The following is an 18,695-nucleotide window of genomic DNA, read 5'->3' on the forward strand; positions in this document are numbered from 1 at the left end:
ATTTTCAGAGCTGTTCCTAGTCTGCTTATTAGGTTGAGGAAAGCAGAAAACCTTATTCTGAAACAATGCAGCACCTATATTGCTTCACAACTGAAGCTTAAAGGCACACAAAACCAGTAAGTTCATGTACTTTAAGATCAGTGGAGTTAAGAATGCTGTATTGGTAGTGTCTTTTCCCAATGTTTAGCAAGTTTTTACCACAAATGTTTAAAACCCATGAAACATACGGCAAAATAACTTAATACTAAGAAAATGTTATCCCTCAAATAAGATACCAGATCCATGTAAGAAAAACAGACATTATCATGACATTAAAAGATAAAAGAGAAGACATTTTCACAAAAGCTCTGGAAGTTCAGCTTTAGCATAGAACTTGTCATCAAAAACCATGTAAAGCAATGAGGCCACTCCATATTTAAAGCCATTCTGGTTTTATCTATTGGGGTAGTCACTTTACATCATACCAAAAAGACTGTTTATGAATACAAGTGTCAAAAATCAGATTTTTATGGCACAAAAGGAAGTTTTCCATTAACCTGCTTTCAGAGTTGTTAAATACATAATCGAAGAAAAGAAACTAAGGCTACCACAAAATAATATTTGCATGATGACGTTAGTCTTTATTCAGCGTCTGAACTGACTCCTCCTGTCTGAAGGTGGAGAAGAATCCTTCCATTAGTTTGTCTCAGGGATTTATTCTGGTTGAAAAGTCTTTTCCTGCGTTTGACACAAATTTAATTTTTCATTTTTACTGTTAATTTGAAGTTCACATAAGCTTTACTATTGTACCTTACAATGTATGGAATTCGAGATTAAAATAAAACTCTAGTCTTAACATAACCTTTTCTATAATGTAAAAATATTCTACATGTTTAACATATCAAGAATGTTAAGCATTCGCTTTGGGGAAAAACTTTTTAATGTATTTTCCAGTACAAACCCAACTGCTGATGTTTTGTATCAACGTACCCCTGTTCAGTAGGGTGCCGCCCAGTGTTCAACGTCTGCAACTGCAGCTTGACTGGCGACTACTCCAAAGACAGTTTTCACCAACTGCAAATTTGAGAGGCTGCTTACTTTTTATCTTGACTTCTCCCCTACCCCTCCACTGTGGGGAATTTACATCTTTGAAATAATGAGTGTTTTTAATTATCAAAATCAGTATAAAAATAGCAGCATGCTACTAGACGTGAAAAGCAGACTGATCATGCATTATGTATTTAAATGCACATTTCTGCCTTCCTTTTATATTATCAAAATCTTCTTAAAGATAACATCAAGGCAAGGGGTATAAGGTCAGACACTGCATAGTATGATTTGAGACTAATCTGAATTGGGCATTTGCATTTAATCAAAATTCATGATAATTACAGGGTAAACAATTTTTATTTCAAAAGACTGGAAGTTTAACTGGAATTGTAGTGATGAAGAAGGAAGAGGCAAAAATGCAGTCTTTTACAGCCCCTGTCACTGCATCTCACTGACATCCAGAGGCAAAAGCTCTAATTGGTGAAGAGACAAAATATTTGTGGCATTTCATCGAACCTTTGTGATAATCCAGCATTATCCATTTCTAAAGAAATATAAATACTTTAAACAAACACTGAAAATAAACCCTTTTGATGTAACAAACTACACTCTTTACTGAGAATTTTCAGTCTTCTTAAAAGAAAGGGACTCCACCCCAAAAAATAATCGAAATATCAATGTAGAATAATCCGTGGAGGAAAAAAGTCGGAATGTAAACCTCTGTTCCAAATTAGATCTGAAAAGCAAAAACATCACACCATGTATTTAATTCACATGCATTTTTTCATCAGGTAGCTCTTTCTTTAAAGTTAATTTTACAGTTCAACAGGAGACTTGGTGAAGGCCGTACACTACTGCTTCTGCCTCAGCTCATATCCCGTTTTCTTCACATGTGAGCAATTACTCTCCTCTTACGACCTCACCACAACTGTTGCTATAGTTACGCAGTCGAGTAATTCTGCCAACATAACTACGCATCAAGAGTGCACATAAATTAGCTCATGATTCTTAAAACAGCAACCAAACCTGAGTTTAAGGGTAATCTCCCTAGGTAGTGACTGTCAAATTAATTTGGTGGCAGAATGAATGGTTTTTTAACTATTCTTCTGACATAACACAGGAAAGACTTCACCAAGTCTTTCATGTTAACTCTGACCTTGGAAGCTACACTTCATTCTAGGGTGACTAGAATGATCCTCAGAAAGGTTATTCACATTTTATCTCGTAACATCTTTTCCTTTCTTAAAGCATGATACTAATAGTATATTGCATTGCTGACAGAAGCTTTAAAACCTCACTTCAATACATTATCTCACACAAAGATCCATTAGTTTGCAAATTTTATTACTTCCATATTCCTACAGCTACTTATCACTTTGACATCTTACAATACTTCATTATTAAAAGCATGCAGTACTAGAAGTGTTTCTAGCCTCAGTAAGCTAAATCTCCAGTCAGCTCAACCACTGACAGGTCCAAAGTGAAATTTTCAAAAGGCTGAAGAAAAATTAATCAATATTCTGATATTTTAAAAATATCTGATCTAATGCATAATACACCGAGAACCTCAGAAAGTCAAAATAATGTTAGCACTTAAAGAGGATTAGTCATATTGCTAACTCAGAGAGGACTAAAAAGATGAAGAATTAAACATAATATACTTAGAACAGTCTATCCAATTAAGTTAACTCACTGGCTCAGTACGTTACTACTTAACCTCTCAGCCAGTTGACCCTACATAGTGTCAGCTGCAAAATAAAGTGCATCACCTTAGAAAACTTTTCACAGCACATTCTAATTCTGCAATTTGCTGTATGATTTGAATTACAACAATATTACTACTACACTGTAGGAGTCTGTGTAGTCTTGGTGACAAGCGGAAACACAACTGATGGTGACAATCAGGATTATGGTTAAACTTCAGTAACTACCTAAGATGCAGCTTTTTACAATTGCTTATGTAAACAAAAATGGAAACAAAATCTTTGGTTTTTAAGAATATAAATCCCTCAATGACTTCCGTAGTTACTATTAATTAGTGAGGTTGTTAAAAGTACAGAGGAAGCACCAAGGTAAAACCCCTAAGTGTTCATTCAGTTTGCCAGGATACCTATATAACCTGCAACCTTTTCCAGCCCTTGGTGTCCCACACAGCTTGCATCAGCAATTTATGACTGAGCTGCCCTATGTGGCACAGGAGCTGACCCACCAATCACTGTGCCTGCTGCTTGAGACATCTTTCTGACCCTTTAAGGAACTGAATGTATGAACATACCCAGCTACATTCATGTATGTAGTTAACAACTTGTGTAACTGCAACCCTTCATGCATGCACACACACACACACACACACACACACACACACACACACACACACATCTATCTACACACAACATGGTATTTGAATGGACACTGCTATGTAACTCTAGGTCTCTGGGGACAAATGACTTTGATTTTCTCTTTGATGTCTTAGGGTAATGAGAAGCCTCTCTCCAGGTATGTTTTAATAGTATGACACTAAGCATACTATTTCCTTAGCAGTCAACTAGAAGATGATTGTAGTATAGACGAGATAACAGAAAGCTGGCAGGCATATGTCCCCACCACTTTCTGAAGCAGTCTCTGAGGTGGTGAGCTATTCTGAACATCCATGTACTATTTTACTTGCTCAAAACCAAGGAAAACCAGCTTATTGCCAAAGTGACAGTTTCAAGCATATGACACAAAAATATATGTTTACTACTTACATCATCAATATCTTCATCATCATCTCCAATATCATCAAACTGGATTTCATCATCATCTCCAGGACCAAATGTGTCTGTTTCATTGATTTTAGCTAAAATGGGATTTGGAGAAGTTAAAGGAGTGCACTCACACCACGTTGAGACAGATTGAATATTCTTGTCCAATATGAACTTCCCATTTGAACAGAAAAGATTCTTACCATGTTCTGGAAGCTCCCCATATGCTTTCAGACTTCTGGCTTCATCTGCATTGTACTTTAGAATGACATCAGCCTTGTTATCCTATATAAGAATTTATTAGAATGTATTAGTCACCTATGAAAGGAAAAAATCTCCTTATTAACCTTAGCAGACTACTAACACCTAACTTATTTTCAGAAGAACCACACCTATATTATTTACATAAGAATATCTTGATCCTCCTTCCCCTTCAGTTTCTCTAAATGTAAAGTAGAAATTGCTCATTTGTAGAATATTTTAATTTCATTGGGGTGACAACTTAATTTTCTCCTACTTAAAGTAATTTAAGAAGTTGTTTAATGCCTTTGAAATTAATCTTTCTTCATAGAATGCACACAGCTGTCTGGTGGTCAGTCAGAAAGTTAAAACTTCCTAGTTTCAAGTAGTTTAATGTACACAGCAAATAACAGTATCCTAGATGGTTTACAACTCCAATACACGTTTCAGAAATTGAATCTATCTTCAAACAACTGATGACACAACACTAACATTCATAAAAAAGCATTTATCTAATAAAAAATTGACAACTGCTTTCCATTAACCTTTATATTAGGCAAAATTATGCTCCTGTTTTTTAAAATTTAAGTAGAAACTGATCACTGATAAATTGGCCTCCTAAGGTAAAAGCCTAAACATCAAGGCTCCAAAATTCTGACTACCAAAAATTCTGATTATCACAATAAAATAATTGGTGCTTGGCTCAATCCTCCTTATATCACAGGATCCAAGCATCAAACAGCTACACCTGACAAGAAGTCGTCAATGATGCCAGTGGGATGTCATTAAGCACCTTCATTCACAAAGACTCAGGGTGCAATTTAGAAGAACAAGTTGAACCAGGATTTCTCACCTACTCATGACAATCCTTCTGTAATACAAGGAAGCTAAAAGTAATCATTTAGCGTAACTGAATACAAATTAAAAGAAAGTTAGATGGGAATTTCATCATGATATCTGCTGCTATTTAGCTATTAAAAGAGCTGTTTTTTAAGATAATCTTCATTCGCAAATTACACTGTATTTTTACCTGGTAGTCTCTTAAGCCAACCAATATAATATCAGATGTATTTATCCAAACCTGAAAGAGAAAAAACGTACGTTATACTGCAGGAACTCAACTTCTGTGGTATAACACAAGAGTCAAACCGCATACTTAAGTTTACTGAGACACATGAAAAATTTCAGTACAGCCAACATTTCACTTTATAACCAGTAAAATGAAGAGATCCAATTTCATATTTTAACAGCAAAACCAAGGTCATAAATACTCACAAATACATTATTTCACATTATATGTAGCTATTAGTAAGGTAAATCAACTTTATTTGAGGAGCTCGTAGCCAACATGGTCATTAAGTCCTAACTTCTGAGAGAACAGAAATAATCCATGAGGCCACCAGTCTGTGAATTGAGCTCCACAGGGGCAAAAAATGCAAGAAAAACCAGATGAAAGGGGTGATGGACACACACAGTGAAGAGCAGAGGAAAATGAATGGAGTTGTTTCTAGTAACTGACTATGCTAATCATTCAAACCAAAGCCAGAAACCTGCAAAACAGGGCATGCTAATTTAAATACACAAGATAGATAATTATTCAGTTCTTCCCCATATCAAACCAAGTGAATCTATCCAACCCTGATTCTTACAGGTTTTGGGAAATAGCATACAAAAATGGTGGCTTCAGACAACCCTCTTACACTTAAATTTTCCTATGCTAGGTGTCAATCTTCACATGAATAGAAGTTCTCCTGGTAAGCTAAGCACTGATCTAGTCCCAGACAAAACATGCTGATTTTCCAAACAGTCATCAGGTTCCCCACCTACAATTAGGGATCTTTTTAACTATCCATATACATATAACTTTCAAGAATGTAAAAAAATTGCATTTCACAAGCAGACAAAAAAACATCTCTCCTAAAATACACACATCCAAAGGCAGCCCTTCAACTGCCAGCTTCACTCAAAAGCCAAAGCCAATTTCTGTGCCGGCAATAAAAGAAGTGTATTATCAAAACAAGAACAAGTTAGTTTACTATAAAAAATAAGTCTAAGATATTAAATACAGTAGAAATATTAACTTTTGTAATAACCTGTTTTGTAATGTGTACATTTTTATAATTATGTATCATGCATAGTGCCACTGTTTTCTATTGCAATGCTTCAGAATTACCTTTTTTCTTAGTTTCCCTCTAATATGACATAACCTCTTCACACCATCAAAACATAATGCCTCCAGTCTTCCATTGCCTAACATCTTGATCACCTGTGCATATTCTGAAAGAGATGGTAACATACAGAATCACTGAATTACAGATTCATATAGGTTGGAAGAGATCTTTAAGATGATTGAGTCCACCTGTTAACCAAGCCCACCTTGAACTAAGTGCCACACAGCAAAACTTCTAAACAAATACAGCAGCTTTATGAAACAACCAATAACATTTGCTACTGTAACCAAAATTTGCTGTAACATTTTATCAAACATGGACAGCGGACAGGAGCTTTCATCAGCCACACAGGCTGCTGAATGTATCACTGTTTTCTTATCACTGTTAACACTTTCAAACACCGCTCATTCTTAGTTGTATCCATGCTCTTGTTCCCTCTGAAATGCTTACTACAGGTAGTTTTTGGAACTGTCAAGTCACGCACAGAGTTTGAAACTTCATGACACTTGGCACCTGTGCTAAGCAACAAAATCTTCTGTGCCACTGAGGGAAGAGCAGAAAGCGGCACTTCCCGTATACTGATACTCTGCCTCCTGCAGAGGCTCCGTGGGGAAAAATGCTGCTCTTGAAAGGACATGTTCTGCTGTTCTCAGATACTGTCTGAAAGGCAAGGACCAGGCGTCAGCTGAGAGCTATGAAACTTCACTCCAACACCCACCCTCAGTCTCTCACCTTGTATTTAATGTCTTTCCTTCACCAAGTTCCAGAAATCACTACTGAAACACTTTGCATACTATTAATGTCTGCAGTGTAATGTATTACCATTTAACTAAAAATAATAAAGCTAATAAGAATTATAACATCATTATTATTATAAAGCTAGTAAGAATGATACCATTATCTGACTGTCCATACTCTCCAGGAAAAAAAAAAGTAATTTCTCACTTAGTTGGAGCTGTATTTCAGTATTCTAAAATCTTTTCTTAGCACAAGTTAGATAGTCCAACAAGCCACACATGAGACTATCAATAACGGAGAGTAATGCTTCATTAATTAGACTTTGCTTGGGAGATGAAAAGGATTTTATGTTTTACAGCTGCATCAAAATCAACTTCTTTTTTGATTTTAACTGTCACAGAATAACAGAAAGAGCTTAAAAAAGAGTAAGTTCAGAGGTCACTTCTTTTACCGTGATTTAAATTTATTTTGAACAAACCAACTCATTAATTGGTCACTACGCAAGCCCCTGAGTATATGTGAGCATTCACAAGAGCATGATGCACAAGCCAGGGTAAGCCAGAAGGGAGGTAATCTCACTGTCACCACAAGGCAGTGGAGAAGGGAATCCTACTCATCACCCTCCAGCTGAACACTCTTGTGGCTTACTCTACTTGACAACATCCACGTAAAGGACCTGACTGACTGCTCGTGGTTTAAAATTGTTACATGTCCCAACCCAAGAGCCAATTCAACCAAACACCAGGGGACAGAAAGAGCACAGTGAGATGAACTGTTCTGCCAGGTCAGGGACTTCAGAAAGCTAATCACAAGGTCCAAGAAATGGTTCCAGTTGGTACAGAACAGAAAGTGGGACTGTGCGTCTCACAGACAACTACTGGCAGCACTGAACTACATCACCCAAGCCAGGTGCTTACTGACTCTCACACAGAGCTACTCAAGGGACTTTTAGGGAATTTTTACATACACACTGTATTACACATGGCATCACAATAAGGTCAAGGAAAGACAAACATCATTCTTAAGCAGAGAAGCTATTTAAAAATTTCCCTTTACCTAATATCTTCCTCCCACACTGAAGTATGTCATTTAGAATTCAAATACGCCAGTAAGAAAGCCTCTTTATAGCACAATAACTTTGTATTTCTCAGACATCTAGATGTCTTGTGTATCAATGTACGTCACTTACAGTATCTGATGAAAACAACAGCATTCTCGTACTATAGTTAAAGACTCACCTTGCCCATCCTCCTTGAACACCAGTTCCCGTTTTTCTGATTCATTCTCATTCTTACCTCGTCGCCTATTTTTACCTCCTTTGCCTAAATTAAAAGGGGAGAAGGGAAAAGAAGCACGTGTTACTATCTTTGAATACAGTGAATGAAATAATCATGCTTACGGGGTTTTCCATGCTTGTTCTTTACCTGACGGTTTTAAGTATCCTACCCAGATGTAGATTTATTGCTTGCCTTTAACATTTTTGCTCCAAATTTTTAACTGAATGGTAACATAGCAATTGAAAGATGAAAGCTCCCACTATTTAAGATGTCCTGGCTGCTCCAGAACAACAGTAGCCTTCAACAGGGATCTGCACAAGATCACCATTTTCAGTTTTTGTGACTGTTGCAACCAAATACCTCACAAATAATGGTGGGACGAGCCGTTGCATGTAACCTGAGGGGTTGCTGTAATGCTGAAATACTCAGGGGAGGGCTTATGCTCCAAGTGAAGATGCCCTTCTTAAAGGCACACACGTGGCAACAGAATTAGATGCTCTTCGTGAAGCCACATAACAGCAGCTCATACTCTCCTCGCCATCCCTTCCTCAGTTAAAACGCTGTTGTTCCCTTCCTCTCACTTCTCCGTTCCCTTCAGGCAGCTGTCTGGGGAGAAGGGAGAAGCCGCCGTGCCCAGCGAGAGCACGGAGGGACACGCACAGCACATCCTCCCGCTTCCTCGGCGGCCGCCCCTGACAGCCAGGCCCCGCCACGGCCTCCACTCCCGGCCGCCCAGGCCCCAGAGGCCTGCGACACGCCGCTGGGCCGCGCCCGACCGGGGCCAGACCGGGACCCACGCCTGAGCGTTGCCGGGAGAACCGGCCGCAGGGACCCGCCGGTCCGGCAACGCGCGGTGGCTAGCAGGCGGGCGGGCTCCTCCGCCCCTTCCCCGCCCCGCCCGCGGGCACCGGGCCGCGGCAGCTCCCACGTGAGACGCGACGGCTGCGGGCCGGGGAGCCTCCGCGGGCCTCCCCAGCGCGGCCGCGCCAGGACCCGGCCTCGTCGCTACGGCGAAGGGCCGGGCCGCCACAGGAGGCCCAGCAGAGGGTAGCGCACCTCACCTTTATTCTTGGGCATGGCGCCGGGCGCTCAGCCGCGGAGGGCCTGCGGGTAGGGGCGGCGGCTGGGGCTTCACGCGGCTCACGCGAGGGGGAAGAGAGCAGCAGCTCCTGGCACAGCGGGACCAGGACCGGGTCCGGGGCTGCGGCTGACTCGTGCGTTCCGGCTACTGGGCGCCGATCCGACCAACAGCGCCCCCTGGCGAGCTGGAGGGCTCTCCGCCTCCGAAGGGGGGTGGTGCCCTTTCTGCGCATGCGTCCTCCCAGCAGCCTGCCCGCTCCCGGCGGCGTCAGCGGGACACGCCACAATGGGCGTGCTGATGGGCGGGCGCACTGCGATTGACCAGAGCTCCGCAGCCGGCGGGCAGCGACCGCCAATCAGGGGCTCTGGGGGGCGGTGCTGGGCGGGCGAGCGGGGTGCGCTGGGTCCCGGCCGGTGGCTTTGGTTTGACTCGGGAGCGCGCGAATTCGGAGTTGGACCGGCAGCGGCGACGCCGGAGAACGGTGCCCCCACAGCAGCCACAGCGGCCCCCTCCCAGCCCCTGTGCCGGGCGTGTGGCCTGGCTCCGGCAGCTGGTGGGGAGGGCGGGGGTTCCTGCGGTGGTCTCTGGCCGGGGGAGGCGAGCAGCGCCGGGAGAAGTCTCGCCCCATCGACCTACCAAAGGGTGCATGCGGAGGGTGTGAAAGCAAGGGAAGTCTGAAGTTAAGCAAGTCCTGGGGGTTCACTGTTACATTCCCCCCTTTCTTTTCTTCCCTGCCAGGGCTTAAAAATGACCCAGTTTAATCGAAAATTCATTTAAAGGTGGATTTAGGCAGGATCAAGCCTCGTGCTGGGTTCACAGGATGGTGCTGGCACACACTTGGGATCCAAGGTGTGAACTCCAGCTGGAAGGTAGTGGTACCTGTGCCCCTTGCCCTGGCACTGTGCTTGCTTCTGCTTCTTACTGTCTTCATGTCCTCTCAGAGCCACCTTTTGGCAGCCTCAGCAATACCTCTGGTTACAGTCCTCACACATGCTCCATCACAGCTGCAGTAACTTCATGTAATACAGTGACATTTTAACCGACAGATACTTGCTTATTAAAAAGCTCTTTCTGGTTGGAACGGCACACTTGGTACACTGCAAATGTATTTCAGTGTTAATGAAGAACAAAAAACGTAACTGAGCAGAACAAATGATTAACCAAAAGAAGCACTTTAAGATGTTTGAAAGTTTATTCATAGTAGAAATTTCAGTTTCTTTTGAAGACTACAAAACCTGCCATTAGACAGGAATACAAGCAATGATACCTTTCCAGAACTGTTCATAGTTACATCTGGAACAGTTCTAATTACACATTATTAATAGCATGATTGGAACATTTCCTAGATCAGACTCTGAATAAAACAATCATTTAAAGTATTCAGTACAATTTTATTTTTTTTTCTTTCACTAGCATTTCAGTTTTATGACAGCAGTGCCAAGCATCTAAGAGATGCTGTTGTAATAGTCTTGAACAAGGTCCTGGAACAGTACCTCAGACTTACTTACATGCCATGCTGAGAAAACTAGTATAAAGAATGATTGTATAGAATTGTAGAAAAATATTTTATCTGTGATTTTGTCATTTTTTAAAAATGTTTTAAGTAGACCCCCCCCAACTAGGTTGCAAAATAATTACATCCCCCGTAAGTACACCTTCCCTTTGATTAGGTCAAGAGTATCAAGATAAAGCTAATCATTTACATCATTTTCATAAGTGAAAATTCATCTATTAACCATTGCCACTTACTAAGGGCCAGCATACTTTGAGTCCTTTCCTTCCAATAATAGAAAAGCACAGCTTTAGTTGGTACACCACATTTACAAAAGCAACACACACACAAAAAAGTCCCAGACACATAAATCTATTTTGTTACTCCCTTGCCTCTTTAGAAAAAAGTTTTAAATATTCTCTTGAAAAACTCCTTAGAAGTTTCATTCAACATGATAGTGATTATGAATAAAGAACTTTGCCCTTACTGGATATAGATGACATTTATTGAGTATTGCAACTATATTCTTCCCTCTGTTCTCTCATGCTCTCAAGCACAGTTAAGTGGTAATTTCACATTAAGAAACCATGGCCTATATACAGAAAATTCACCTGTATCTGCAGTTCTCCTCTTTTATTCTCCATGACTTTGTAGCCTAGAGTTACTTGCTATGCTTTACAGAAAAAGCAGCAGCCCAGCAATGAAGTTATGCAGTGTGTCGTATGTACTCACATTCTAATAGAAAGGTGCTGGGATCTTAGGCAGCACTATGTGGATTGCTTTATATCTACCAACTGTGGCTACAAAATGAGAAAAATAAATGTGAAGTTGTGAGCATGGATCCAAAGCAGGTGGTAAGGTACACAAATTACCATGTAATTCTAGCCTGTAAGACATACCTCCTGCATACATGGGCCACTTATATCTTGGTTTAGAAAGCAACTTCAAGCTGTAGTGGATCTAGACTTCAACATACTGATTTAGCATGTGCTAAACTGCCCTGTTTTATTAGCATGTAAAATGATCACTCTATGCTGCTTTACACACAACACAGCAGCAACATCTGTAAAGTCTAAATTAACAGCTCACTTGAGAATGTAGATACGTAAAACGTAGGAGTTAACTTTGCTTTACTATCTGGCTAATCACCAGTGAGTTCAAGGGCCACAAAATATGGCTAAAATAAAACTCCTGAAAGTACTTTCATATTACTCTAACATGGATATTGCCAATAGTAAAGCAGCTTAACACTTCCTCCTTTTGGTCTGTTCTCTGCCAGGCAGCTATATATACACACGGAGAACACAGGAGAAATCCCTTCCTGAACTGAAATGCTATTATTGACGCTAGCGATTACTGTTATCCCTTCATTTTAACAGCATCAATTTTAAATCTCTTTTGTTGACTAGATACCACAATCTTTAGATTAACACATTTAAAAGCCACTCCAGAAGGTACGGTTTCTAGGTGTTGAGAAGCCTGACTTACTGATCGCTTGCAGAGCTGAAAATACATTTTCTGAAAGAAAAGGTTTTACTAAATTCCTCTGGAGCTGCAGCCAGCGTCAAATAAAAAAAGAAACAACAAATGGCCTTTTTCTGCCTTTAGTGAAAGATGTTTCTTGCAGGAAGGGTAGATGCATCTGTACAACTCAAGGGAACTTCAGTGTCAGAGCACTAAGTAAGGGAAAAATGCTAATTGCTTGCAAGAGCTGTGTGTTCAGATTTCCAAGATGTATGGAAATTTAGGAATCCTTGTTCATAAAACCAATTCTTTACACAATTGATTAAATATTTAACACATTCTTAAGGGCAATAGAAGTGGGATCCCTTCCTCAAGGAACTCGGAAAAACCTGCAGCAGAAGGAAAACTTGCATTCATTTAGATAGAATCTGTGATATCATAAAGGTTATTCTCCCTTTCAGTAAACCTCTGATGATTCCAGGGAAACTAGCAAATTAATCACCACAAAAAATTTAATATCCCTAAATCAAGAAAATGCCTTCTTATGCAAAACATGAAGTTGCACCTTTTAGTTTTTAAATTGTATTATTCACTGAGCTGTTCATCCAGATCCATTACTTATTAAAGCTGGAATTCCCAACAGCCATTTTCATATCTGGAATGAGTTGATGCAGTGTATCATTTTGGGGGAGTGGGACACTGACTGAATCCAAACACATTCCAGTGCATGTTCTCATGTGGGCAATTTGATGTTTCAAGACTAGCTGTCAAAAAACACCTTTAATTACTTAAGACACCAGAGGCCAAGAGTATTAAAAGCTTATATTAGTACTGAAAATTAGTCTTTCACCCTCATTACAAACTTGCTTCCACCTGGGGAAAAGGGAAGCACTCACTCTGAACAGTTTTGTCTTATCTTACTGGGACAATACTAGTTTCGTGATAAATTACAATGACCCTTTTCTAGCCCCTGCCTGATCTGGATGACTCTCCTCTCATTTTGCTTTGGATGTCAATAACAATTATCAGAAAATAACCGACAGAACATCAGAGCCATCAGTTTTGCAACTGCAGTGAATGCAGTTTAAACCTGCTTTTTGCAGGCTTCTGCTTACTAGCAGACAGCATGTTTTGCTTTATCTTCAATGTAGCCTTTCTTCTATAATGCCAACATTCACTGAACAAATCCTCTGCAGCTTAAACAAAAGTCACAGAATAGAGATAAAATATTAACAATGGATTATAAGAATAAACAATATAGAAATGTCCTCTATCAGAAAGGATTTAGCTATGATTCCTGAGTCCAGAGATTAGATCAGAGAGAATAAAAGGGAGAGGAGGGGGAACAAAAGACAAAAATTATCTTTTCTCTGGGTTATATTACCTATTGTATATATACTATGGTGAAAGATTCACTGTTTAAGTTTTGAATACTATAAACAGCATCCTGATTTTTATAACATGACATGCAGTGTCAAAAACATGGAAATGTAGAAAAGTCAGACATGGAGAAATACGTATTCATAGCATTACATTCAATAGCTGTTTAACAGTCAGGCTTCTTTTAGAGCTGTCCAACAATACTGATTAATCCAGCTGAACCGTTTAATCAGACTTAATTGTCAAAATGATTAATAATATCTAAGTAAAACAAGGCATGTATACATTAAAGAAAACAGCACAGAAACGTACTGCTTGTGAACTGTTTACAAAAACATACAAAATGTTGGATGGCACAAAGTATATAGTGCTAATATAAAGAGATTGTTTAAGCTAAGTGCTTAACATAAACTGTCCATCTCTACCTGTAACAAAGAATATTTTAGGGGACAAAAAATATTCCTTATAAAAATAATGCTATGTGGTGCAGAGTGCTTTATTCAGTGTATTTTTGACAGAGGTGGCATTCATAATTCTTCTGGTTTATTCAGTCGTGAACATGATCATTTTCCTTGTGTTTCCACTTGTCACTCCATTTGAAGCTCCAGTAAGATCAGTAACTTGCTGTCAACAGTTTAAAGCGAGAGTAGATGAAAGCAATAGCAGCAGCAGGAGCAGCAGCATTATAGGTACCAGCTGGGTCAGAGTGTGCTTGCAGGTATCTGTCAGATATGTGCTACCTGTCGCCATGATTTGTGCTATCATCTTATGCCTTGGTACCAAGTGTCTGTTTGAGGTCACTTCACAGGGCTGTTGAGGTAATTTTTTTTATACCTCTCCTCTGAGCAAGAGTAGAACGGCCAACTGGCTCCAAAACTGGTGACTGATTGCGATTCAAAGCAGAGTAAGTTGCTGCCATTGCACCCTGTGGGGCAGAGGGGGAAAAAACCCAGGAAGAGCATGTTGTGACTGATGCACACGCTAGACAGCAGACAGTGCTAACTGCCAGAGTTTCTGAATGAGTTTTAAATTCCAGTCTACCTTCAATCTACAACATAAACATACCACTGCAATACTTAAATACCATCAGTGTTCGGAGTGAGTGTTTGTTAGGGAAATAAATAGTTTTCACATCAATTTAAAGCAATTTTACCTTGCTTAAAAAGTCAAACCCCAGAAGGTATCAATTGTTAAATTAAGTTCTGTCTCTATGCTTTGTGACATAGTTGGGGAATGAAATCTTATCAGTAGATGCTGTCTCTGCTTATCACTTACATAATCATTTCCATTTTCAACACAATATTTAAAAATTTCAACCACATCACTTGGCACACGAAGATTTAAAAAAAAAAAAAGCTAGGAAGTTGTAAGCTGTGGGATCAGAACTTCCCTCTTTCCACTTGTGTTTCTGGATGCTAGAAATTGCTAATAGCTGACTCAGTGTTAATTATATTCTTCAGGTCCCTTTTACGTTGCACGACATTCTTGGATGTAGGACTGAAGGCAGGGTGGAATATAGAGAAATATAATTCAACTATTTTTTAGTTCTTTCTGCTTGTTTAAAGTGAAAAAAGTTTATCAGTATAAAAACCAGACTGTGTTTCAGACAGAGTGCAGAGCAGTACAATACCATATTAATTAACTCTGCCTTTTTGACTTCTTTTAGCTTATACTGTGATCATGAAGTATTTCCTTTTAGCCACTGACAATTAACCTCTTCTGAAGCTGTAAAATTAATCAAACTGTATTTCAGCTCCCCTACTGTCATCTGACAACATTTTCACTACCAGAAGAACAGTTTCTTCTGTGATGGTTCTTAAGGTAATTAAGCCTCCCAGTGTAAGTCCAATAAATTTCAAACCTAAGAAAATTAAAATCTTTCAAATGTATTACTTGGTTTTTGCTTGGATCCCCCTCCCCCCCCATGAGTGGGTTCCTATGAAATCCTATTAGATATTACAAGTTCACTTTATGGCTTATTGCAACTCCGAGTCATAACTTTTAAATAGTATTTAGAAAAAACACATGCTACCATAACCTTTGTTTCTTTTTAATCATTTTGTTTACACTTACTGTAGCTAGACAGCAAGCTGAACAAATATGTACTTACCTTCACTAAATGGGGAGCATCCTGCCTGTTCAGCTGGTATTGAGGCAACTGGTCACAGTGAACTATCCAGGGGTGACTAAGAACTTGGGCTGCAGTCAATCTTTGATGTGGGTCAACATGAAGCATTTTTGAAACAAGGTCCTATTAAATGATATTCAAAGAGTCAATGCAAACAATAGTAAAACTTAATCTCTAAACCAGATCATAGTTCAAAACCAAAGATTTCATTGGTATAAAAAAAACCCAGTCATAATGTCAGCTTGAAACGCTGAAAAGCTGCCTGGCAATGTTAACATTTTCTCTTTTAATTACATGACTTTAAATGACAGAAAAGTATCCAATTAAGTAAGGCAAAATACATAAACATCAAAATATGCACACTGGGCTAGAGCAGAGGCCCCACTATACAAGTACTTCATTTTTAACAATAATATGTTAATAGTTAATCGATATGTGGGGAATCAATATGGGAAAAAGAACAGTTAAGAAAATAATGATGATCCTTCCCTTTGCATGACTTCTCAGTGTGTAGTAAGCTTTCATCCTGTGAAAGCTGAAGGTTGAATTTTAGTATTCCTGCTGGCCATATATGTAAGGTCTTGTTTGTCTGTCATGTCACTCAGCTCTGCCCAGATGAAACACCATATTCTATTTACTCTCTTTACATGGAAGTGACTCTCAACATCTGATGAGATACACACTTTTGTTTTGGTACATCATTTTCCACCACCTTTTGAACTTATATTTTATCCTTTTGAAATTATGGTAGTAAGAAGTTGAAAACAATTTTATACAGCAGCTTAATATTTTATAGCTGTCTTTAGATGTCAGTCAGTAAGGGTAAAGCATAAATAATATTTCTATATTAAGTAATTATTTGTACAGAAACACAATTGACTAAATCTGGTTCTAAGTTAATTTCAGTTACATTAGCAATACTGGACACTTTAATATAAAATGCTTTTGTAATTCAAATAAGAATCTGAACACAAGAAATATTACTACAAAGGAATCTAAGGTTTCTTCTTTTTCATAGCTGGTAAGGTTTTGGTTCATTCTAGAGTCCCAAGTACAACTGAATAGAATGGCCCTGAAGGAAGAAAGGTGATGTTACCAGATTACTGTAGACATTCTAACAGGTTGATTTGTCCAATCACATGAATTACATGATTTGTGGGAAAATGATTGAATTGTGTGAGCAGAACATTAGAAAGCACATCACAAATCAAGCTGTAAGAAAGAGCACAACATATGTAAACAATTTTGTAGGAACTTTAGGACTTTACTGCCCCTTCACAAAAGGGGAATAAAGGTTACTGCACACTTCAGTTTAGAGTCAAAAAACGTACTCCTCCCCTCTCAAAAAAACTGTTTAAAATTTTTACTTCATACAAATGCAATAGAAAGAAAATATAATACTTCATTGGCTGGTTTTTCTTCCTCTTTTTTTTGGGTGGTGTGGTTTTTTTTTTGTTTGTTTTGTTTTTAAGTAGATAAGACATCCTTAAGTACTAAAAGTTCTTATTTAAAAGAATAAGCTGCTCAAATCCTAATGAAAGAGTATGAGATAAACTGTTCTGAATAACTCTGAAGAACTGACCCAACAGAAAAATGTGAGAAACTATTTATTTTTCTAGCCTGAATCAGTGGAGCACATGGTAATTATAATAATTTTTTCATTATCCTGATTTAGATTATCTATACAATTTTTGAATGTCATGCTTCTACTTGAGTTTTAATTACAGCATTTCTCATCATGGGTGATTGTGCAAATGCTGATAAAATACACTATATTTCTAAGGACAGCTGTTAACTGCTATAATATAAGGCACACCTGTTTTAATTCCTACATGCAAGGGACTGTTGAAATGTAAAAGGATCATAAATAGCAAACAAACTTCTAGTAGCAGTATTTCTACCCAATCATAAATGATACAACGTATACATTATAAGCAACATGTTACACTGCAACCCATTTCTCACCCCACAAAGGACAAAGCAAATATACTTGCCTTAGCTGTTTCTGAAACGGTATTCCAATAACCGCCACTGAGAGAGAACTTTCCACTACCTATTCGGGCCAAAATCTCCTCTGGGGTATCATCAGGACCATTTGCAAAAGGAGTGTAGCTATTTAAACAAACAATTTCAATGTTAACAACTTCCATAACCTGGACCTCTACAGCTGGTATAAATGATCATAATATTCAGTGAGTTCAACATAAATACAGACCAAAGATAGTAAAATAGCTGTAAAAAAGTTATTCTTAACATATGAAAATGCATAGCACTGACTACAGATCTGTTCTTACTGAATGAATTCCCTCTCTGTCTGGTATGAAAAACAGATTTTTCTCTTATAGCAGTCCAACTACTGGTAGTTCCTGAACTACAGAAAGTATTCTTTAAGCCTTCACGTTTTAGTGAAGTAATAAAACAAGCTGTTATAAAATTAAAGATGAAGACACTATGAGGAGGCTGAAAAAGAATAAATACTGGTTTGATAACAGAGGAAGATGCAGCAATTTTCCTTGCTCTACTATAAGCATTCTTGCTGCTGCTGCCACTACCAGAATACCAATAACTAAAAAATGATGAAATTAACTCTCAACCAAAGTGGCCATCTGAATAATCCATCATAAAAAGATAATCTATTTGGCAGGTGCAATAGCAACTATCTTTTGAACTTGTGGAACTATACTTGGATTTATTATTCATCATATTTTATAAAATTAATTTCTATTGCATATATAAATACACTTGTTGCACTTATTATATCCTAAGTGCCTCAGTGCAAACTGTCCAGTGGCTGAATTTTGCACACAATCATGCTTCCATGCATTGCAATTATATTTGCAACATGTATTTCAACATAAATGCTGCTTAATCAGCCAATTTTCATATGAAAATATCAGTTCTTACTCCTAAATCACCACAAAACAGAAATTAAACCCCCAAAATAGATGAGA

The 18,695-nt window shown here is 38.7% G+C and overlaps 2 protein-coding genes across 5 annotated transcripts in view; both read right to left on the reverse strand.

Annotated features, from left to right (window-relative positions):
* Positions 1-414: 414 nt before the first annotated feature.
* On the reverse strand, positions 415-9,475 carry EIF1AX (eukaryotic translation initiation factor 1A X-linked). The gene is made up of 7 exons (XM_061364547.1): positions 9,261-9,475; positions 8,161-8,244; positions 6,187-6,290; positions 5,044-5,094; positions 3,977-4,058; positions 3,777-3,868; positions 415-1,765 (listed from the first exon to the last, which is right to left on the reverse strand). The coding sequence occupies exons 1-7, from the start codon at positions 9,274-9,276 to the stop codon at positions 1,760-1,762; spliced, it is 435 nt and encodes a 144-aa protein (XP_061220531.1). The 5' UTR covers positions 9,277-9,475; the 3' UTR covers positions 415-1,759.
* A 978-nt stretch (positions 9,476-10,453) lies between these two features.
* RPS6KA3 (ribosomal protein S6 kinase A3) overlaps positions 10,454-18,695 on the reverse strand; it is a 77,472-nt gene continuing 69,230 nt past the window's right edge. For all 4 annotated transcript variants that reach the window (XM_061364572.1, XM_061364571.1, XM_061364573.1 and 1 more), the window contains 3 exons: positions 17,739-17,856; positions 15,727-15,867; positions 10,454-14,541 (listed from right to left, as the gene is read on the reverse strand). In XM_061364572.1, coding sequence (XP_061220556.1) covers positions 14,419-14,541; positions 15,727-15,867; positions 17,739-17,856 — 382 coding nt within the window. In that variant the 3' untranslated portion in view covers positions 10,454-14,418. The remainder of the gene's footprint in view (positions 14,542-15,726; positions 15,868-17,738; positions 17,857-18,695) is intronic.

This window comes from Neopsephotus bourkii, unplaced genomic scaffold (assembly GCF_033783945.1).
Source record: "Neopsephotus bourkii isolate Nb327-2 ecotype Australia unplaced genomic scaffold, CSIRO-AGI_Nbou_v1 NB_1234, whole genome shotgun sequence".
Lineage (NCBI taxonomy): Eukaryota > Metazoa > Chordata > Aves > Psittaciformes > Psittacidae > Neopsephotus > Neopsephotus bourkii.